Source organism: Eptatretus burgeri, chromosome 3 (genome assembly GCF_056783735.1).
Source record: "Eptatretus burgeri isolate ZD-2024b chromosome 3, Ebu_testis_v1, whole genome shotgun sequence".
NCBI classification, from domain to species: domain Eukaryota; kingdom Metazoa; phylum Chordata; class Myxini; order Myxiniformes; family Myxinidae; genus Eptatretus; species Eptatretus burgeri.
In genome coordinates, this window is record NC_140963.1 from 6,556,400 (window position 1) to 6,581,399 (window position 25,000).

Consider the following 25,000-nt stretch of genomic DNA (forward strand, 5'->3'; position numbering starts at 1 on the left):
TCAGTAGTTCATAAGGAATTAGTTGAGAGAGGGAGAAATTTTGGAGTTTTAGGATTTTATCCAAAGTTTTTCCTTAAATTTTCCCCATTCACTTACATGTAAATGTTGTGTCCTCAAACCCCCATTTCTCCACTACTAACATGGCTGCCACACTATGTGACCGATGACGTCACAATTATCATTAAAACATTCTGCATGAGTAGCCGCACAAATGGTGAAAAATTAGTCTCAATCCGACGAGCGGTTGTGGAGAAAAACACGAAAGTTCTGTGCAATGCAATACCCGCTCATTCGGTGAGGATACAAATATATCGATATGGAAACACACACATACATGAGTGCGAGCACGTGCGCACACACGCGCGCGCACACACACACACACACACACACACACACACACACACACACACACACACACACACACACACACACACACACACACACACACACACACACCCCAAGCCAAAGAAGCTATCCCGAACCGACGTCACAAAAATTTCCAAAGACAGCTGCAAATGGAAGATGTCATGCATGAAACCGAAACAGAGACAAATACTGCCTCAATGATAGCAAAAAGGACAGAAGAAAAATATAAAGCAAAATATTAACAGATAGACACAGGCAACTGTGAAAACGACAAAAGAACAGGAAGATTAAAAAAAAAAGAGTAAGACAGATTGGGCAAAGACAAAAGAGGCTCATTGGAATGGCTAAGAGGTCATTAATTAATCATTATTAATGCCCATGACCAGGGGCACAGCATGAATAGCTTTAAGAAAATGGTAGGAATGAGTCAATTGGACAGCTGTAGTTTCTGCAATGTAGAAACAGAAAGCACGAGCCACATCCTATTCGGATGTAAAAAACAATCTCATGGCAGAACAACTGTACACAAAAAGGCATAACAGAGTATGTCCGAGTAATCTACTGGCACATCTGCAAACACTTCAATATTCCAGTCTCAGATAACTCATGGAAACATGAACCAAAAACGACAATTGAGAACAGAGGTAACGCTCACATACGACCTGATGATCACATCAAGCATGAATATAGAAAACAAAGCATTGTGAGCGGATATAGTACTTGAGTATAAAAAAGAAAAAAAAAACGGCATTGCTAATTGAGGTTTCAGTACGCAGTGATTTTGGTCTAAATAATGCAAAAATTAAGAAAATGACCAAATATCAAGACCTCTAAAATGAAGTGAAAATATCCTGGAGGCTGAAGAGCACCAAAAATGTATCAGTGATCATTGGAGCAACGGGAATGATGAAGAACAACCTTACAGAGATCTTAAAAAAACATCCCTGGGAATATTACTGCAAAGGAAATGCAGTTGGATGGTGTCCGGGGCTCAGTGACCATTCTCAAAAGAGCCATCGGAGCAAAACTTTGTAAACTAAACTTCACACCTTGGCCCATGAATTTAACCCCCCCCTGATTTTTACCAAAATGGAGGTGGAGACTACGACACCTGAGAGGACTGCGTTCCACCTTCTGAAAACTGCATATAGATAACAACCAACAACAACAACAACAACAACACACACACACACACACACACACACACACACACACACACACACACACACACACACACACTGCAATAAAGATGACATCACTCATATTTGCAAGAATACATGTGAGGATACCTTGGGTGAGGCGATTTTGACGTAAACAATAATAGGAGTAAGTGAGGTCTTGGCCAGTTGTGCTGGATGATTGATGGTATCCGCATCCAATACCACAAGCTGCAGTGTGCGTGCAAGCTCAAAGATTCGCTCAATCTCCGCCTGTACTTCAGCTGTCCAAAGGATAACACAGACCTACCATGAGATAATTTCACGTGCGCGCGCGCGCACACACACACACACACACACACACACACACACACACACACACACACACACACACACACACACACACACACACACACACACAAACACACACACACACACACACACACACACACACACACACACACACACGTAGATATCTAAATATTTCAAAAGTCCAGAAATATTATGACTTGCAAGATTAACAGCATCACAAATATGAAAACACAAACCGATCCTCTAAAGCACAGGTTAAATCCATTTATTGTTAGAAGGGTGTTCCAATTCAATACATTGTGCTTTGATTTGTGTCAGTAAGCTGCAATGGCATTTCCTTGTTATCTGTTGAGTGTCAGCCAATAGTGTGAGCTCATCCATATAAATGAGAGAATTTACACAAGAATTAAGTCCACTGAAACATTTGAACAATCTGTAGCGTAAGTACTGTGTTGATGCTGCTCCAAGTGTTTCATCTTGTTTTTTCAACTTTGTTATTAAAACAATATACTGCACATGTAATTTATACTTATATATTACAATATAATGTATATCAAGATGCGTGGTGTGTGACGAGTGCTCCCCCAATCTCCATGGATGGATGTACAGCAGGTCCTGCGCATGCGCTCACCAAAGCGTCACCTCTGACCCAGCCACTCACCAGCCTGGCTCCTCATATCAAAAGACAGAGATTATATGAAGATACAAAAAAAGAAAAAGAGTTGGACAGATTGGGTGTAGTCAAAGAAGGCTGATTGGAATGTCTAAGAAGAGGTGAGCTCAACTGGGATGGAGAACAAACTATTATTAATCCCCAAAACCAGGGACATGACACAAATGGCTTTAAGAAAATGGCAGGACTGAGTCAATCGGACAGCTGTCGGTTATGTAAGGTAGAAACAGAAGGCACAAGCCACCTCCTAACAACCGAAGGGCCAGAATGCATGATCATACAATTGCACCCCTCCTCCATAGGAGTGAATCCCAATGACTTCAATGAACATGCAATCCTGAATTCTCATCAGGACAGCATTCAGTACAAATATCCAACCAATGATGACCACATTCGTCAAAAAAAAATTCCAATAGTATCTCTTGGCTGTAATGAATATCTATCTATAATTCCAGCAATGTGTGTGTGTGTGTGTGTGTGTGTGTGTGTGTGTGTGTGTGTGTGTGTCTGTGACCACTATTTCTCGACAACCACTGGTCCGATCTAATTGAAACTTGCCAGGTATATTGCTGGGGACCTGAGTATGTGCTTTTTCAAGGTTTGATATTAATCGGACAAGTGCTTCCCAAGATATGGCTATTTATTTACCAAACCAATGACAGGACACGTTGCTGCGTAGGCGTGGCCGATGGGGAAAGGGCGCCATTTAGTTACCAATGACAGGACACGTTGCTGCATAGGCATGGCCGTTGGGGAAGAGATCCTCAGCCGCGTTCCCCATTACGGGTTGCAACGTACGGACTTCCGGATAGTGATGACTTACTGTATTCTAATAATTTTTCGATTTCTTTTGCGCATTTATAGATAGATAAACACAATGCCCCAATCCAGTAGTCATTTACGAGAGCGAAGGAACGGGTGGTGTGGTTGTTTGAAAGTTTTTTTTTTGCACGTACGGCCACGCACGTACAGCCATGCACGTACGGGCACGTGAGAGCGAAGGAATGGCCTGTGTGGTTGTTGTTTCTGGCGCACGGTTTGAAAGTTTTTATTTTTTTATATCTTTTATTTTTGCACATACGGCCACGCACGTATGGCCACACACGAACGGGCACACAAGAGCAAAGGAACGGCCTGTGTGGTTGTTGTTTCTGGCACGCAGTTTGAAAGTTTTTTTCCATGTATGGCCACACACGTACCGCCACGCACGTACGGCCACATACTAGTTTCTACAGTACGCCATCTGACAAGGGTAATTAAACCCGAAATCCGGATGGGTGGCTCCATTTGATGTTTAGCTAATGGTGACCGTATAATCTGTTTTTTTGACATGAGTGGCCAGGCTGATGCCTCTGCGTTGGAGGTGACGCTTTGGTGTAGGACTGTGTCCAATGGGGATCGGCGGGGTGCACATTTTGCACGTCACACTCCACACATTTTGATTTTTATCTCCGCCCGATCGCGTGTGCCTTCTGGTTTCTCAGTTTTCATGAGCAGTAACGACCATCTGAATGGCAGACAGGCTTTTGTTATTTGTGGATTATGCAGATTTACAGGGTGAGACCTCGTCCGCGGCTGATGCTCACCATTACAGCGAGGAGTTTGTTGTTTGTATGTTTGTTTATACATTTATACCTGCAGGAACCAGTGCAACCAAACTTTGCATGACCTCCTCTGTAATCCAGAGGAGGGTCAAGGGCTAGTTTTTGGGAAAACATTTTTGAAAAGTAAAAAATAAATCAATCTGATAATTGGATAAAAAATAAATTGGATAATAATATACATATATTTGTACATATACATATATATGTACATATACATATATATATATATATATATATATATATATATATATATATATATATTTATATATATACATATATGTTTATATATATATATATATATATATTTATTTATATATATATATATTTATATATATATATATATATATAAATATATATATATATATATATATATATATATATTTATATATTCTGTTACGGCTGTGGAAATTCGCAGAGCACCATATAGGTCCTTAGATCAGTTATGCCGATAAGTCTGTGTTCAGATAGATTTCCCCACCGTTGTCTAATGGGAATTAATTGTGTGATCAGGGTTCTGATCTTTGAGATAGTGTTTTTCTTTTACTATCGTTATTTTGCACCAACCGCCATTACTACCACCACAAAGCGCCACCAACCACAACAACCACGATCACCACCACCAGCTTCTCGTCAACTGCCAACATCCCCACAGACAATGAACAGCCACCAACCCACAACAACCACGATCACCACCACCACCTTCTCGTCAACCGCCCCACCACACCACCCTCACGACCACCATGAACGCCAGCATCACCTTCTCCACAACAACCACAACCACCTTCTCTGCAACCGCATTTCAACAACCACACCACAAACCTCTCCACATCGAATAACATCTACACCACGGATACTCATCAAGAAAGGAAACAAAGGCAACGGTAGGAAAACCCGTTGCCCCCCGGAATGCGGGCAGAACCACAGCTCCGAAGAGAGAAGTTCTGATAACGCTGCGATTTCCCCTCCCCTTTTCTTGCTTTGCCACGCGCCGGGACGGGGGAGGGGCGGATCGGGCCAGGGTTCAAAGTTGATGTAAAGGAGGGGCCTGATTTTGGGCGGACAACGCCCCTGGCGACACACTCCCTTAGCGGCAACAACCATGAACTTCTGGAAGTTTCCTGCGTGTGCTGGAAGTAGGGAGGGGCGAAGTAGGGAAGTAGGGAGGGTATAAAGTACGGGCTGAGGAGAGGGTCGAAGACGGTCTGGAGGTCTTTGTCTGTCTGTGGAAGTCTGGAGGTCTTTGTCTGGAGGTCGTGGTCGCTCGCCGAGTCGTCGGCTGCAGGAGGTTGTGAAGGCGTGTGGAAAGGAGGAGAGAGCGCAGTGGAGCCAAGGCGTGTGGCCTGCCGAGCTGTTCCTTACCGTGAGTCATGGAGACGGGACGGCGCGGGCCGCTCCAGCGAGGTGAAGGTAGCCAGTCCGGTCTCGCGGAGCCTCTACGGTCTACATGGCTCCGTGTTATAAAGACCCCAAGGGGTCCCGTCTACCCCTTATCTGTCCTGGGGTTTTTCCTTGCTTTTCTTTGTATGAACGTTGTGGCGCCAATTCCGTCAAGTAGAATTGTATAAGTAACTGTACATAATAGATAGACGGTATAAGCTCTTTCTTTTGCATTACTTTTGCTTGATTGATACATGACTGCATGCGTGTTTTGCATACCTGCATGACTGCATCATTGCTTGTGTGTTGTTCGTAAATAAATGTGCTTGTTTAATTGTACCCCGTTCGTTGCGTCTTTTCCTTAATTGAGCTGCCATCTTGCACTCGGAATATAGTTGGTTTTTAATTAGCCCGTAAAGTGATCGGGTCCAACGGGACTGCGCGATAATACCCCGCTCGGTTATCCCAAAAGGAAGGGAGCTGCTTAAGCGGCTCGTTTCCAAGCGGTCCCGTTGAGGCACAATCTCTCGGTAATCTACCTGCACGATTAATTAGTTATATCGACAATTCGGCGATGGACCCTGTAGCGCGCGGGTCGAGTGCGGACAAGGTTGTGGTGTGGTTAAAAACACACCCGTGGCTGGTTTTCGGCGTTGATCCGGAAAGCCGCGACTGTATTGTCCGTTCGGTGGGCGATGCGGCCGTTATTGGTTAGACGCGGTCGTTCGCACGCCGGCGGGCGAGAATCTACAACAATACATATATATATATATATATATATATATATATATATATATATATATATACATATATATACATACACACACACACACACACACACACACACACACACACACACACACACACACACACACACACACACACACACACACACACACACACACACACACACAACCGAGAAAGCAATATGATGTAAATCTTCAAAGAAATTGAATATAAGGAAGAACCAATAGCGGGAGAATGTGTGGTACGTAGAGCTGTGAAAGAGCTGGTAAAATGAAGATGACCAGGTGGCAACAAAATTCCAATATCCCTCTTTAAGGTATTTGGGGAGGAGGAAATCAATTTTTTCACACTTCTCTGCACTCAGATCTGGAGCAGGATAGTATGGCCTAAAAGGTGGAAGCCATCAATCTACCAATGCCGAAGAAAGGGGATGCAAGAGAATGTTCAAATACCCATCGCCTTGATTTCACATGTGAGCAAAATATTACTCTAGATCACTCAACACAAAATAGAAGACTTCATTCAGCGAGAAATGCACGTTGAGTAAGCAGCCTTCAGAAGATGAAGAGTTACCAGAGGTTACATCGCAAGTCTGAGGTGGATCACAGAAAAAAGCAAGGGAATATTAATGGAAGGTGTATCTCTGTTTTATAGATTACAGCAAAGCTTTCAATTGTGATGATCTTGAGTTCATGTGGATAACAAAAATGTCGAAGCAACAACTAGCTTTTAGACTGTAAACAAAGGATGGCTTCAAAAATGTCATAGTCACGTGTATACAAACCATGGCTATTGAGGAAAGGAACGCCAATCACGAAATTGTACGTGCAACATGTAATGTCACAATTATCATCACCTGAACCAAGTGATGTGAAAAATTTGCCTGCAGATAATGTCTCCCACAGAATGTACGTGTCCATCTGCACACTATCCATGTAATGTGAATGCCCTCTATAAATTGGCCAGCCATGTGGTCTTCGTCAGTTTCGGCATGACTTGGCATCACTTCACACCATGGTGATGCTTCAAGGAGAGATGACTCAGAATGCAGTTGCTTCTCAGTACAAAGTTCACTGCAGTGGCATTTCGATGGCACTGATAAGGTACTGATGGACTGGACAGTTCAAGGAGAGACTGTGTTCAGGTGCCAAAGGGTTACAATTCCATGTGAGGATCATTATCTTGCCACCTTTGTCACAAATAATTGCTTTTTCAACAGCAACATCCATCCAGAATGACCTGCAAAGACAATCAACCATCAAGTTTCCCTGACACTTTGGAACAGACCTCGTGACCATGGTATGTGGTTGAGAAGACCACTGCTCCGCAAGCCTGCCTACAGTCTTTTCATCAACTAGACGTGGTCCTCATTGATGAATGGCACAATATCCCATTACGAGCGCTGGAACGTCTGATTTCATCAACGTCAAGATATGGACAAGCTTGTCCCGGGTCAATGGTGGTCACACATGTGAGCAAAATCATTTCAGACAATGTAAACTTGTCTGTGATCATGTGCAGACTGGTGTCATTACCCATTTGCACACTTATTTCAGATAACAATGTTGTTTTCAAATTACAGCAGAACTTTGGCTTCCATCGACATATATTTACACAGTGTTCAAATCAATGAGCAACTACTCTTCGACCAGATTATGAACACATTTGAATGTATCATAAAAACAATACAAGTCTGGGAAATTTTGTTGATTAATTTTTCTTTTGTCAAGTGTATATCAAAGTATAGTGTAGGTATTCTCAAAAAATATCCACTAAAATACGGTGCCACACCCATTCTTCAGAGCTGTAAAACCTCACCTTTTCCAAGGCTTTGTGTCTTGCTAGAACGAGAGGGCTATCATCTTTCAACACTCCATTGTCACCTTTCATCTCCTTGATACTTAGACTCGGTTTCTATATCTCCACATTACCCCCTCATGACTTTCAAAGACAAACCTTTGTCATGAACAACCCCCAGGGGGTCGTGATGCTGACCCACTTGGGACATTCCCCGGAAGCAAAGTTTGGTCGTAATCAGCCAAAAAATAATTGTAGAAGCAGCGAGCCGACAAATAAATATATTGACTGTTCACGCTTTATCGGATCGATGACAAACCATGCTGTTTCACTGGATTCTATTTTCTCAGAAATTTGAAAATTTTAAACCTATTTCATGCCAAACCACCAGTTTGGCTTCTGTCCTAGCCCCACTACCATGGACATGCACCTGCCTGATAACTCAGCAATGGATGTATGACCTGAATTGCAAACAAGAGGCCAAGGCAGTATCTCGACATTTCAGAGTTTTTGATGTAGCTCTGCTCACAATCTGAATATCAATGGCATCCAGAACCTATTCTTAAGTATTTTCATGATTTCCTCCAATTCATGCAGGCACTTGGTTGCTCTGGATTGAATTCTTACACTGGCTCTTCCATTGGAGGCTGTTATCACTTGAGTCAACACCCATGACCCTCTCCTATTTCTTGAGTACATCAGTGACCTTCCTTCCTCCCTGGAAATTCCTTTATTCCATTGCAAACCTTATGTCAAACATTTCCTCACCTCATTGACCAGCAAGCTGCAGATCCCTCCTTGGATCTTTATTTGGAAAGGATAAGGCGCTGGTCAACCACCTACAATAATAAATTCAATGACGTAAGGTTTCACATTCCGAGAGTTTCTACACAAAGATTGCTCGGATAATCCTTCAATCCACTTGTGGTCAACCTCTGCTGGAGGTGTAGTTCAGTCCTTGGAACTCCATGACTTTATAATATGCTGTCTTGGGCTGATCGCATCTCCAAGCTGGCTACCAAGGCTAAGTGTCAACTTGGAATTATGTGCATAGATAAGTCCTTCCTTGGATTTCATCAGCTCCTAACAGTGTACAAGGCACATGTCTGCAGTGCCATGGACTATGGCATTCCTCTGTGGGCATCTGCTTTTCATTTTGCTACCCTCGAGGCAGGGGTAACTAAAGCTCTGAGATAAAATGGTATCTTTCAGTGGGAGGCCGAATAATTTGTCTCCCCCTCCCAACAGGCTTGTGGCTTTGTGGTCCAGTACCTCCTTTCATCTAATCTTGCCAATGTTTCTGTTTTTCTCCTACTTTATAATTTTGCAACCACACGAGGTGCTACACACTCACCCATCCACTGATACAATGATACCCGTCCAAAGTCCAATCTCACTGCTCACCTCCATTCTTTTATTCTTCATTTGTTCCTGAAATTTGTGGAATTGTGTTCCTAAATCCATTGAGTCTTGATTATTCGCCAATCTTTTAAGGTGATGATCCACTGCCTTTCCTGTTATCTCCATTTATAACCGAAGACATTTTTCTATTCTTGCTGACTTCTCCCCTTTGTCCACCTGTAACTTTATCTGTCAGCTATTCAATCTGTCTGCTTGCTTCTCATCTACCTCCCCTCTTCTGGTTCAATGTCCTATATGCCTTTCTTTGCCCCTCATTGTCGTCGTACATGTTTTCTGCTCCTTGCCTGTTTTTTTGCACCCCTAATTTGTGTTTCATTGTCACTATGCCAGTTTCTCGTTTTGTCATCTTGCATTTCTATTAGCGTTGGCATTGTATCATCACACCATTTTAAAGCCTTTATCCCTGAGCAGGGGTCAGCTTTTTTGTGGGCTCCAATCATGGTACCCTTTCTTGTGGCAATGTATTTACGGCCGGATGTCCTTCCTGACGCCAACCCTTTAGTCGCCTTCGACACACAGGGATAGTTACCAATATACAGGTGCTCATTTCGCTGACCTCGGAAGGAAGACAGGCTAAGTCAACCCCCCTGATGTTAATTCAGTGGCCAGCGGGGCTCGAACTCAGGACCCCGAGGGTCCCAAGCCACCACCCTAATCACTAAGCCAACACCAGACATGAGCGTTGGCCTTGTGTATTGAAAAAAAGAAAGAAATAGGCATACACTAATTAATAAACACTTCAAACCAGCAGGCAGTAAATAACAAACTGTGCAAATATGTAAAAACACTTTCGCGAGGGCAGAGCATGAACCGTATTATTTGGCTTTCTGGCTCTCGCCTTATTAGAAATAGGAAATCAGAGTTAGAGGCATTCTGCTTTGATAGTCAAGCTAATGATAAGCATATGCACAAGCAGAATAAAAGGTATGCTCAGATGGTGACAGAAAAGGCAGTTCATGGCATATTTCAACAGGACTGAGCGAGTATTTTAATGTGCATGGTGAGGGCATAAAGGAGTGCATGCAAAGAAAGCATGAAAAGGAAGTAATAGATGGACATAAAAAGGATCCTGAACCATGCTTATTTCATTCTGGATTTTTTTTTTTCATTTCACAGAGAAAGAGTATTGCAAACACTGATGAAGTACACCAGGACCCTGACATTCGCGGTGGATACCTTCCAGGAAAACCCCGCGAATGTTGAAACCGCGAATGTGGGAGCATTGTTTCAATGGGAAATGGGGGGATAGGTTCCGGGGATTTCCCGACCCATGAAAAATCCGCGAGTGCTTTGTCATTGGTACAATGGGAACAAGTGGGATAACGTTATCGGTTTGCGGCGGTTCCTGGTTCAAAGGGGAAAATATTTCAAGTTCAAAATGTTTTTGACCACTAATGCACGACTCCAGTTTCATTAAAGATGCTCACAAATTAAAATATACCATCAGAGATGGGGAATCCCCCGCCATTGAATGAAAAAGGTCATACATATTCCAGATAATGAGGGAGGTGAATTGGAAACAAGACACCATTTGGTCATAATCTCAAAAAAGTTCCCCAGGGGTGAGGAACGTAGTAACCAAAAATAATTGAAATCAGATAAGCGGTTTTCCATTTATTACAAAAAACATTTTTTTCAAGATGGCCGCCCCAGTCGGCCATCTTGGATCCGGCCACGCCCAAAATCAATAGGGTTCTTCCTTTTCAAGTGGTACATCTGTGACTCAAATTTCAAATCGATATGGCGAACAGTTTATGAGTTATCGCACTCACAGCTATAAATGTTGACAAACGGATGGACAGCCGGACGACCTGGGTGACAACAATATCCCCCTTCCGCCACGCGGCGGGGGATAAAAACGACACCAGGTACCGTTTCCAATTTATTGAAGAATGCATTTTAAAGTCTCTTAACGATACTGTACAGTACCGCAAAACAAAAACAACAACATCATCACGTACCGTTTCAATTTTTTATTAAACAAACACAGCACGCGTAACTTTGCAAAATAATGAAGATGATGATGATGAAGATGAAGATGAAAATGATGAAGATGAAGATGATGAAGATGAAGATGTGCCGTTCCGGTCTGTGGGGTGGCCAGGATCATTGTCAAGTAGCAGCAGTAACTTAAACGAAAGGTTCTTTCCTGCCAGGTTCCTCTCGACCTGAGGAACAAAATAGGTATGGATCCAGTCCATAAAAAGTTTAGACATCACCCACGCCTTCCTGTTTGCCCTCCAGCACACGGGCAGCACCAGCTTGTTTTTGTTCTTCAGCGCTTGTGGGTTCAGGGAATGGTAGAGCATCATGAGCTTTACCATGAAATCCCCTTTGGCATTTGTGCAAAGGAGAAGGGATACCTGGTCCTTTGCGGCCTTGAAACCGGTTGCTTTGCTCTCGTGCTGTGAGATGAACGCTCTGGTCAGCATCTTTTTCCAAAACAAGCTGGTCTTGTCAGTGTTAAAGACCTGCTCCGCAGGTACCCCTCCTCTTTGATGAGGCTAGCGAGTTCTCCAGGGAATGCTTTGGCCACGTCGTGGTCCGTGGCGGAACGCTCACTGTCGAGCTTGATTTCTGTGCATTGTGGGTAACTGCGGGAGGGTGAGTAGTCTGCGCATTGTTTGTTGGGAATTTTTACAGGTGATGCTGTATTCTGCAGCTGATAATAGATGTGGTGAGTGATGCCATTGTGTAATTAGTCCGTATGTGGCTCGCTGCTCATTACACTAATAGATATGCTGAACGTTTCTATTCTTTAACTCACAGGACATGACATCTTTCCTATCTACAGGTAGATTACGCTGAGCATTTAAAAAATGTAACAAGGTGCTGTTTGTAGCAAGATGGTGATTTGCAATAAGATGTGCTGAATGTTCCCATTGTGCAATGTCCATATGTGGCGACCTGGTAATTACTGCTTACATCAATACTTCATACGTGGCAAGTTGGAGGTGACAAAAAAATGGGTTGGTGGGAATCAAAACCGGGTTATTTATTTATTAGACAATATCGGAAGTGATACTACGTGTGGAATCCTGGAGGATGGTGACATGCCTTTCGTTGAGAGAAAGCTCATGATGTCACACAGCCAATTGACTCAAGGGATACATTGCGTATCGGCTGCAAGTCACTCCAGAAATGTGTGTGTGTGTGTGTGTTCCATTACAATTCAGCTTGTAGAGCACTTGCCAAGTGGCTTAAGCAATCAAGCAAGCATCCCAACGAAACGCTGGCTTTTTGGTAACCAAACATACCCCGGGTGTGTTCCATTATCAACTGGAAGGCCACTCGGTAGAACGCATACCTCCGCCATGTAATGCCTGATCCACGAGAACATATCGGACCCAATACATTTTTGAAATATCATGCTACACAGTACTATATCGTTCTTTGCCCTATCTCTTGATGGTGAAGAATCACTTAAAAAAATAAATAATTCTCATATCCACATCCGGATTTGGATCTTCACCAAAATCTAATCAATTTGTCCTTGTCACACACCCAACCTGAACACCAAGTTTCATCCGAATCCATGCTCAACTTTTTGAGATATCATGCAATTTCATTTTTTCGCCCCATCTCTCAATGGTGAAGAATTAGATAAAAATTAAATAATTCTTGTATCCGGATCTAGAATCGGATGTTCACCAAAATTGAACCAATTCTTCCGAGTGGCACTCCCAACATGTCCACCAAGTTTCATGTCAATCCATCCATAACGTTTTGAGATATTGTGCTCTATTGTTACGAATCTGGCAGCCATGAGCACTCAACATTCAGGACCTAATAGATCAGTTATATCGGTATGTGTTTATAGTTAGGGTCCCCTAACTATAAACACATAATTAGTCACCTGTGTCTCACGGGAATTACATGTGTGTGCTGCAGAGTTTCTTTTACAACAAATCTCCATCACTTCACTTCGCACACCGACGCCATTGCCCACGTGCGTTCGACCACGTACGTGGGCGGAGATTCTCATCGCCTCAGGTCCGACTCCACCCCTTGTCCAATCGCGCACAGAGGGCGACTTTCGCACGACACCCCGGCCAATGAGGGTGGAGATGCCACAGAGGGCGACTTTCGCACGACACCCCGGCCAATGAGGGTTGAGATGCCGCAGAGGGTGACTTTCCCACGACACTCTGGCCAATGAGGGTGGAGACCACCTCAGATGGCGATTTTCTCACCCCGTACAATAAATATATGAAGGAACGCCAGGCTGGGGAGGTTGGTCGTCTTGGGGGTCACGGGTCTTGGTGCTGGCTGGTTCGTCTGGCCCTGGATCATTGTCAGTCTCTGATCTTCTCCTTGGTCTTGGTTGATTGGTGCGTGGCCGGTTGGAGAGCACGGTACCTGGTGCTTGGAGCGGAATCGTGTTGCGGGTTCGCATCCCGCAGAGGCGGATCGTCAAGGGCCGCACGACGCGGGAAGGCCCAAGCTAGCATCTTTACCTCCAGCTCACCTTCCCTCCGAGCTGGGGTATCAATAAAGGCCGTGGCCATCATTTCTTTTGGGGGGTGTGTGTCTGTGTGTGGGCCCGTCTTCAAGTAGAATTGTGTAAGTGCTTTCTTTTGCTCATTGTACATTACATTTCTTATTCGGATAACTCTGCTCTTTGTGTGCTTCCCTCCCCGATTATTATTATAAATAAATTTCGCTATTGTTGAATGTCCCAGCTCGTTCCCTGTCATTTCTTTCATTGGCTTAGCACGGTGCGTGTTGAAAAATAGCAAGGCAGTAAATTGTGCATTTGGACCGACAGGCCTCGGTGACCATCCGCTTGGGTTACACATGGTTCGAGCACGGTAACGACTCGTCCTGCTCGATGCCCGCCAAAGGTGTGAATTCCCCGGTAGCTTTGCCGCGTGGGTACTTAGGTATATTGAAGTTTGGCAATTAACCCTACTCCACGCGGTCGAATTATTGGCGATTCATTGTCCTGTAAGGGTCCCATGACCTTTCGGATTTATCTGAAAGTTACGACCTGAATTCCGGGTGTTCGGTGGAGCCGACTCTACTGCTCCCCTTAGCAGTCGTGCTCACCACCGAGACCTGGCCCCACAACAATATATCGTTTTTGGCCCTATCTTTCAAAGGTGAAGAATCACTTTAAAAATTCTCACATCCAGATCTGGATTTGGATCTACACCAAAATTTAGCAATTCCATCCTTGGCCAGTCACCTACACACAAAATTTTTTTTAAACGATTGCTTGAAAACTGTGGCCAAGAATTATGTGACAAACAGACAGACAAAAGCTACAGACCAACAGACTTGGCGAAAAAAAATTTTTTGCCAAGTAACAAACAGCCAAAGACAGAAAGAGGTGAAAACATAACCTCCTTCACTTTCGGTGGCGGAGGAAATAAGGCCGAAGTCACATTTGCTCTATGGTGAGGATACGGCGGCCGTACGCCCTCTGAATTGACAGAAACGTGCGGCGGCCACAGAGTTTCTGAGGTGGCCTCAGGGTGGCCCTACGCCGTATGGCTATATTTTACAGGCCGTGAGGTCGCCATGGAATTATAACGCGGAGTTAAAACTTTTTTCATTTCTACGTTCGACGTAGCAATTCGACAAGCCGAAACAAAATAACTGGTAAAAAAAAATAATTAACCCATTCGTTACCGTCCGTCTGGCCGCACGTTCGCCTTAGGGCCCCCCTGCGGTCCCCCTGCGGTCGCCTTGCGGGCACCTTGGGTCTGCCTTGAAAATTATATGGCCACTGCAGGAACGCCCTAAGGTCCCCGTGCGACATCAAATCAAAGACCGTACGGCAACCCCACGTTTTCGGTCTCCACAATTTTTAAATACGCCGTGCAGCTCCCCGGAAAATAAAAACATATGTGACTGCTACATTGTGTGACCGTGGAAATACTGCAGCCGCCGTATAATTGCTAGTGGCCGTAGATTTTGGAGACCCCACGGCTGCCGTGGAAAATGTGACCTTGGCCTAAGCTTGCTGTCGCTTGCTAAGCCCGCCGTTCCTTATCAACAGTGTCGAATGGTGGAATTGCTTGCTTGAGTGCTTAAGCCTCTTTTGGTGAGCACTCTACAAGAAACTTGGTAACTGAACGCATCCCAGGTCTAACAGTCTGTGTGTCAATCCTCGTGAGTGGAATGGAAGCGAAACATTGCGTTTTAAAAATGGATCGAACTTTCCATCCAATACGGGTTTTTACGATACCCAAACGGGTCTGTGGGTTTTCACAAACAGAATGGGTCAAAAACCCATGAATTCCGGGTCACTTGCCATCTGTGATAGATGCTGTTAGTGTTTTCATTCTGCAAGTAACTCACGGGAGATAGCATTGCAGGGAATGACGAGTTACACTGGTGAGACATCCCACGAATCGATGTTTATCCCACGAAGCTACAATACACGTACAGGGAGCAGGTCATGTTCGCGGCTCGTGGAAGACATGTTTTTTTTGTATGTACAGTATTGTACTGTAAGTACATTCAGCTGCTTTGTGCAAGGCTCATGGACGATATGTTTTCGAACTGTGTTATGCTTGCGGCTCGTGAGAAAAACACAAAGAATCACCGCGACAACCGCAAATACTTGGGTCAATTTCCCGCGAATGTTGGAGCATGTCGCAAATTATCAACCGCGAATGTTGGGGTCCGGGTGTATTTCAAACTATGAACACAATGATTTCTGTTCAATAAAGAAGCAAAAACCTGGTTATCACAAAAGGCTTCGAAGGTACATCAGCTGAAGCAGTGACATGCCAATACATACCCAAGATGTCTGCAGAGAAACCAGGCAGCATGGAAACAGAGAGGCAGCGATGAGCAAACACTGTACCAGTAGTTGTAGAAATTGATACATGTGTGTGGTGCGATGCAATCATCACATTTTAGTGCGTTTGCTGTCATTTCTCTTTTAAGATCCCCAATGAGGGTTCTGCGTTGTCATAAAGCATCATGGCAAATTAAAGTTGGTATAAATGAGACAAAACACCATAATCAATCTTTTGCTCATCGCTGCTCTGTACTGGATACCATTCAGTTATCATTGCAAACATTTAATAAATAAATAAAACGTGTTACATGCAATCAATATTTATCATCTATAAATTTAAAATCACTCAGCAGCAAATCAAAGAATGTTTTGACTCATCCTTTGTTGCATCAAAATATTGGACAAACGTGCGGTGCCGCAAATACCAATACGCAGCAATGGTGGGTACCAGCAAGTTGCCCGTGCCTGTACGGGATTCGAAACGGGTTGGGGATGGAGGTGGCAAAATACAAATGGTGTCTTCTGTCATCGAGCCGGCAAGCTGGGAGCAACAATTCCCCATTTATTGCCACATCTGATGCAATTTAAAAGCTCTAATGGCAGCGAGGAGCTCCGTTTGGAACTCTCTGTTCGATATATGTAGCTTTTTGATGCCCACAGGGTTCATAATAAAAATTTGCATTGGTCTCAAAGACAGTAACCAATTGCAAATCAATAGTACAAATAAAAAAATGACCGTTTTTACAGCCATTTTTCCCTGCTGTGCAGGGGTTTGGCTTTTTCTTGAGGCAATGTTTTTTATGGCCGGATGCCCTTCCTGACGCCAACCCTGGTCGCCTCTTACGACACACAGGGATATGGTACACCTATTCTAACCGGGGCATACACCGGGACCAGTACACTGGTACTCACTTCGCCGACCTCAGATGGATGACAGGCTGAGTCAACCCCCTGGTGTTAATTCAGCAGCCAACGGGGCTTGAACTCAGGATCCTGGGATCCCAAGCCGCCACCCGAACCACTAAGCCAACACCAGGCTTTGCAAATCAATAGTACGATAAGAACAATTTCAGCCATTTTGGTTATTACTTCCACCACTGAAGATGGATGGAGGTTATGTTTTCACCCCTGTCTAACTCTATTTATTTGCCTGTCTGTGAACAGGAAATCTCAAAAAGTTGTGGACGGATTCAGACAACATTTTAGAAACAGGTTGAGTGTATGACAAGGACGAAATGATTAGATTTCGGTGATGATCCGGATCCGGATCTGGATCTGGATATGGGAATTTTTTCAGTGATTCTTCACCATTGGGCTAAAAACGATACATTGCACGATACCTCAAAAAGTTGTGGATGGATTATGAAAAAACTAGGTAGATGAGTTGGGTAGGTGATCAGAACAAGCCAATTCGATTTTGGGTCAGGTCCAAATCCAGATCCAAACTATCAGTGGGATACAAAATGTTTCCTCTTTGCTATTCTCTTCCCCATCCTCTCTCCTTTTTATTGGCCTTTTCATTTTAATTATTTTTATTATATATATTATTTACTATGTTAGTATTATTATTTTTATCAATATTTTAAAGTGTATCACTTTTTAAAGCTGTTTTCTATATCTAATGTCCTCTTGTAACTTGCTTTTCCCCTATTATTTTCACTTTTCTCTCTGTCTCAGTCTCCTTGACTTTTAACCCCCGGATACCCGGACCCTACCCGTCAAAATTGGTCATTCCCACTCCCATGTGCTGACTGACGCCTGCCCTCACTCTGACTCACCCAACCCGATAATCAACCCTCATTCCTCTTGCAGATATCTTTTGCTCTGATGAAGGGTAAATGTCCGAAACGTCAGCTTCTCCTTGCTTCCTCCCAAGGTTAGAATACATCAATCAATGTTCTGTTGATTTCATCAATGACCCGTCACGCTGACTATATTCTATTACTGACAAATACAAATGTACCGATCAAAAAGATTTACACACAGGCACAAACAAGTGTGTCATTATATCATCATGAATTCTTTTTCCTGTTATTACTAAATAAAAAAATCACTTTGTTGACTTCATGAGTTTATCTGTGGGCGTTTGCCAGAATAATATATATATATATATATATATATATATATATATATATATATATATATATATATATATATTATCATATACCCGCGCTCCGCACGGAGTTGAATGGGTGGCAAAAGGTGGATGAGGCATAATAGTTGATGTTATGGGAAGCTGGGAAGGGTGTCATTCGGGATGTGATGCACTATGGTTACCTGTCCTTAGTTTTCTAAAGGACCTCCCTGTAGATGACATTTTGGGTGAGTGTCTTGTTGCTGAATAATCCTTGTGAGGAATGATTGTCCACTTTGATAGATATATAGGAGTAACCTCTTGCACATGAAAATGCAACATATAGTTGGCCATGGGAGAACACAGGGGCTGGGAGGTATATTCCGAGTTTGTCAAATGTTTGGCCCTGGGATTTGTTTATGGTCATCGAGTATGCGAGTATAACTGGAAATTGCATCCTCTGCAGTGTGACTGGAAGGTTGGCGTCTGATGGGGCAATTTTAACATGATATCGTCCTAGCCCTAGACTGAACAGGAGCAGTGGAGGGTGACCGAGAATCAGAATGCAAATTTCAATGAACGGCACTTTTTGGCGCACATCCGACGATCGAACACCGCTTGGACGTTTTAATTTGAAGATCACACACGCAAGACACAACACAGGTAACGATGGCAGTTGAGAAACGTCAAATTACGCGCAGACGATAACAGAAATAATATTTTTTTAAAAATTAATCTTTACTTTAAATACAATGTTTCTTGTTACATTTTTTGTGTCAAATTCACCTTCTGAGGTAGTCAGCATGTGCAGAAGAGGGTTTTACATTGCAGACGCTGTTTTCTCGGAGTGGCATTACGCCTCTCGGTGGTGACGGTCTGTCGACGACAGACGTAATGACGTCAGCGAATGACCGATGATGTCATGACGGAGTTACGCCTCTCAGCGGTGACGTCACACGTCGCCATGCAATCGAATGTAAAAATTAGAAAATCGCCCAAAATTCCCAAACGTGTTCGTCTGGCGCGATCTCACATAGCCCATGCTGTTCATTAGACGACAGAGCACCCGCATGCCGAAAGTGGTGACAATCCGTCCAGCAGTTTTGAAGGAGATACGTCAAATTACACGCAGATGTTAACAGAAATAATAATATATAGATATATACACATGTATATATATATATATATATATATATATATATATATATATATATATATATATATATACACACATATGTGTGTGTGTGTGTGTGTGTGTGTGTGTGTGTGTGTGTGTGTGTGTGTGTGTGTGTGTATATCTATGTGTGTATATGTATATGTATATATATATATATATATATATATATATATATATATATATATATATATATATATATATATATATATATATATATATATACATATATATATACACATAGACATACACATACATACACACACACACACACATATATGTATAGATATAAATTTTTTTTTTTTTCTCAACGTTTTTTTCAGAATTGGTATTTGCAGTATCATGTTGTGGATGTGATTTTATGCAATACACTCCAAATTCACGAATAAAATATACGCGTTCGGTCACATGCCCAAACAGTATGGTTAAAAGATTATTTTCACGTTTTTTCAATAAAAATAAGAGCTGTTGATAACTACTATAAAACAATGCCCTTCGGGCTCATGCAAAGTGGATGACAAGTATCCCGTGAGGATCACTGGTTGGGAAGTACAGAATCCCATGGTCATTCTCTCAGGATACTTGGCCCCAAGAGCATGGTTTTATTGTAGATATACGACAACAACTACTAATCCGCATGCGTAGCGACCCCCTTGGAGGTAGGTTGACCCTTTTTGCACTTTGTTCCCTTGGGCCAAGGGGGGACGCAAGGTCAGGGCAGGAATTTGTTATTTTTTTGGCCAGGGTGCCGGCGATAACTTGCCTGCTTTTGGAGAAGGACACTGTGGGATCTTTTTTCATCCACCAACTAATGCCGGCAAACGGGATGACTGTTTAACGTCCATCTGAGGGACAAACCACACATCGATGAATCACCTTCCCTGTGAAACACCGGGATGACAGTTTATAGCTGGGTCGGGATTCAAACTCAGGCCAGACAGCTTCGAGGTGAGTGTGAATACCTCGAGGCCATCCTGCCAGCCAATTGGGGTGATGAACACCTCATACATTTGTTGGCTAAACGGGGCATTGACTTTTTTTTTCTTCTACTTTCTTTATTCCATTCCTAAAGCCAAAAAAGGGATCCGAAGGTAAATTTCAGCACATGGGTTTGAACGTAAGGGGGCAGTATTACGATGGGTGAGTTTGGGTGCGGATGTTGGAAAAATGTTCTTGTCCTTCAGCACCCTGTACCATTAGTTACGATTTTCTGGCTGCCTTGATGCTTCATTGATGTCCGTCTGCCTTGATGCGAGGCAGAGGAATATTTTCTTGGACCTTGGATACGCTGTTTTCAAACTGTGCACAGCTGTCATTGTGAAACAATGTTCGGAGCTCAACTAATGTACATGAGATAATCCAAGAAATTGACTTGTTAGTGTGAGTTTATCATTCATGGCTAACCTTCTAAAGTATTCCACTGCCCTCGTTTGAAGCTTTTTCTGATTATATTTTAATTTTGTGTTTGATTCCATATGCCCCAATTATTCCCACCTTCTTGTGGAGTCGGCCAGAAGACGTTTCTGGTCCGAGGTTTGCGAGAAACGGCTGGCCTGATGTTCGACTGAAAATGACAGCAATTTGGAATGTGGTGACAGTGGCGGAGATAACTCGCCCACTCTTTGTGAAGGACGCCTTGGGACATTTCACATCCACAAGCTAATGCGAACAGAGAGGACATCCATGCAAACAATGGCGCACACACACACACACACACACACACACACACACACACACACACACACACACACACACACACACACACACACACACACACACACACACACACACACACACACACTGATGAACCACCCTGCTTGTGAAACACCAGGATAGCAATTTATATCGTGGCCTGCAAAAGTATTCACCCCCCCCCCCCCATTCAAAAGGTTTCAGCTTTTGATGCCACCTGAGCATATTTCATGATCCTTTCAAATCAAACTTAATACATATCGTCTTCACAAACTACTCCAAAGTGATAAAAGTAAAAAAATACAGATAAAATGTGAATAAGTTTGATTAGCAGAAAGAAATCAGATGATTCTCAGTTAAATAAGTATTCAAACCTTTTGCCTAATGAACCGAAAATCACTTCAGGAGCAAAGTATTTGTTTGAAATGTTACAAAACAAGTGTAATATGTTTCACCTGTATGTAAACAGCGGTTTAACTTAAACATTAATCTCCTCCACTTATCGGAGTTTTAAGGTGCAACTCACTTGGTCAACCAACAAGGCAAACATGAAGACCAATGATCTTTCCAAAGAAATCAGACATAAAGTGGTGGAGAATCAACGTTCAGGAGAGGGTTATCAGAAGATTTCAAAGTCACTCCTTATCCCTTTGAATATGATGAAGGCCATCATTAAAAAACAGAAGACGTATCATACCACCCAGACTCTACCCAGATCAGGTCGCCCATCCAAACTCAGCAGCCGGACAAACAGGAAACTGGTTCAGGATGTCACTGTAAATCCAACAATGACTTTTAAAGATCTGCAAGGTTCCATGTCCAAGATGAGGGTCAATGTTCATCAATAAGCAATATCCTGTTCCCTTCACAAAGCTGGCCTCCATGGACAGTTGGCAAGAAAGAAGCCATTCTTGAAAAAGACACAACTTAATGATACTGCAGGTACGTGGAGAAACGTTTTGTGATAAGACGAGACAAAAATTGAACTTTTTGGTTTAAATTCAAAGCATTACGTCTGGCGCAAGCCGAACACTGCACATCAACCAGTCAACACCATCCCTACTGCCAAGCATGGCAGTGGTAGCATCATGTTATGGGGATGTATTTCATCAGCAGGGACTAGCAAGATTGTCAGGATAGGAGGGACACTGGACGGTGTAAAGTGCAGGAGAATCCTCGATGAAAACCTGCTCGAGTCGGTCATGAATCTGAAACTGGGTCAGAGATTCACATTTCAGCAGGAAAATGATCCGAAGCATAAAGCTAATGTCACCCTGGAGTGTCTGAATAAGAAAGTAATAAATGTTCTTGAGTGGCCCCGTCAAAGTCCTGACTTAAACCCAATTAAACATTTATGTTGAGACTTGAAGATTGCAGTCCATCGACAATTCCCTTCAAACTTGGAAGAACTCGATCAATTTTCACGTGAAGAATGGACAAAAATTTCACCATCTCACTGTACACAGCTGGTAAAGACCTACTCACAAAGACCCAGAGCAGTGATTGCTGTAAAGTGTAAAAGGTACCTCCAGCAAGTACTGACCTAAGGGACTGAATACTATTTACATCCAGTGAATTTTGATTTGTATATGTTATTTGCAGGTATTCCTGACATGTGACCTCCTTCAGCTATAACAGTGTTGTTTGATCTCTTCAGTTATGAATAAAATCGTTAATTTGGAAAAAAAATTCTTTGCAGTTGTTTCTGTTTCTATAGTTTGTAATTCATCTAAATGTGTCATTATTGGTAGGAGGAGGGTGAATACTTTTGCAGACCACTGTAGTTGGGAGATTTGAACCAAGGCGAGACAGCGTAGAGGTGAGTGGACATACCTCTTGGGCATTTTGCCAGTCAATAATTTCATGATTACCATTTTAGAAGTTATATGATCCAAAATAGAATCCTGGTTGCTAGACAAAAAAGATTTACAACTTTAGATACATCAATAGTCAATAGCTGTAAAACATTCCAAGATCAACAGGACAAATGATAATTTCTGTACATTTCTGAGTGGTTGGGTAGTTAGCAAGATGAAGTTCAGTTTTGTGAACATGACTGATGCTGATAAACCTGCACGTATAGAACTGAACTATTATGAACAAGAAAAAGAGCAATCAGAGATTGCAGACCCTCACCAGGACTTGTTTTGTCTGGTGTGTTGTGTGGTGTTTGTGGAGTTTTGTGCGGTGTATTTTGTGTGGCGTTTGTGTGACATAATTAATAAGAGACATAATTACAACTGCCACTTTATAACTGCTGGCAGTGATGATTGGATACCAAGACGTCCAGCTTTGACTGGACACCTTACCCTGACGTCGTCGACCCTGCCGTGAAGTTTCACGTCAATTGATTAAGCGGTTCCAGCGAAAACATTATTTAATATTTTTCTTAAATCCAATATGGCTGCCAAATCAGGTGACGTAAATTATTCCTGAAGAACCTTGTGCACACATGCCGTGGGGAATATTTATGTGAAGTTTCCCCTCAATCTGTAAAGCTGTTCTGGACAATATTTTTTCATGTTTTAGGGAAATCCAATATGGCTGCTAGAGCAATGTGACCGATGACATCATATGTGCGAACGTTTTGTTCCTCATGGATAGGCGGTCATATGTGTAAGGTTTCGCCTCGATCAGACGTAATCTGCCGAACAGAAACTTTCCTCCTTCAAGACATCTCTGACTCCCCAGAATATCTCCCTGTTTACTCCCTCCTCCAGTATGACAGACCTGAGCCTCGTCCTGGAGGCTGAGTTGCTCTCTTCATCAAAGACTCCAATCCATCACTTACGGTGCACTGCCCTCAATCCCCCAACCCCCAGGAATAGCTCTGCCTCTGGCTTCCCCTCCACTCCCACCTCTTGCAGAAAGTGTATGTGTGTTGTTCTGTCCACCAAAAAGTGATGACTCCATTTACATCTTGCTTGCCAACAACATGGACCAACTTCTATCCTCTCATCCCAACTCCGTCTTCTCATATGTGGCGACTTCAATTGTCATCATGCCAGTTGGCTGGGTGTGGGTACCTCCCTCATCTGGCATGGCACTTCAGCAAAAGACTTCCTTGACTAATTGAGACTGACTCAATCTGTCAAATTCCTGAACCGGATCTCAACCAACGGTACTCCATTTCTTCTGGATCTGAATTTGACAAATTTCCCTGAAAATGTCTGCTGTTCTTCCTCCGCTCCAATCGGTTCATCTGACCACATGCTTGTTAAAGTAGACATTTCTGGCTGTGATTGGAGAAGCACCTCACCGCCGTCGAGTCTGGCATTTCAATCAGGCCGACTGGCAGGGTCTCCAAGCAACCATCAAACTTCTCGACTCGTCTCCCATCGCTACTTTCTCCAACATCAACTCATTCTTTCAAAGAAACTTGCTCTTTCTCATGCAAAGATTTATCCCATCTCATCTTCAGTTGTCTTACCCTTCCTCGTGCCCATCATACAATGAAGCTTGTGGCGAGGCAGTTGTCCCGAAACAACTTGCCTTCGCCTCAGGGAAGGCAAATCCAACTGAGGACAATCTCAGTTCCTTCCACAAAACTTGTAACAAGTGTGTATCTCCCCTCAGGAGAACCAGACAACATCTTTCCAATCTCAAGTCTGAACTGTCAAACCTGTCTCCCACCTCCAAATCCTGGTGGCGTCAAGTTAAGTCAGTTACTGGTGTATGCTTCCCCTCCCTCACCTCAAATGGCCACACTGCTGATACCGCACATGAAAAGGCTGAATGCCTAAACTCCGCATTTGCTTCAAAATCTTGTGTCCCCAACCCATCACTTTCTGCACCCACCTTATGCAGTCACACAAAATGTCCCTGGACTCTGTCCTTTTCTCCTGACAAGG

General features: G+C 43.2%; 1 protein-coding gene and 1 long non-coding RNA gene across 8 annotated transcripts in view; one reads left to right on the plus strand and one right to left on the minus strand.

Moving 5' to 3' along the window:
• The window catches only part of LOC147029343 (voltage-dependent L-type calcium channel subunit beta-1-like), a 333,734-nt gene that overhangs the window by 17,105 nt on the left and 291,629 nt on the right, over nt 1–25,000 (minus strand). For all 5 annotated transcript variants that reach the window (XM_085872338.1, XM_085872336.1, XM_085872337.1 and 2 more), the window contains one exon: nt 1,656–1,807. In XM_085872338.1, coding sequence (XP_085728464.1) covers nt 1,656–1,807 — 152 coding nt within the window. The remainder of the gene's footprint in view (nt 1–1,655; nt 1,808–25,000) is intronic.
• The window catches only part of LOC147029344 (uncharacterized), an 85,618-nt gene that overhangs the window by 12,484 nt on the left and 48,134 nt on the right, over nt 1–25,000 (plus strand). For 2 of the 3 annotated variants that reach the window (XR_015055869.1, XR_015055868.1), the window contains exon 3: nt 13,347–13,479. The exons of the other annotated variant lie outside the window; for it this stretch is intronic. This is a non-coding gene — a long non-coding RNA (uncharacterized LOC147029344). Of the gene's footprint in view, nt 1–13,346; nt 13,480–25,000 lie in introns of those variants that run through there. 3 annotated transcript variants of the gene reach the window in all.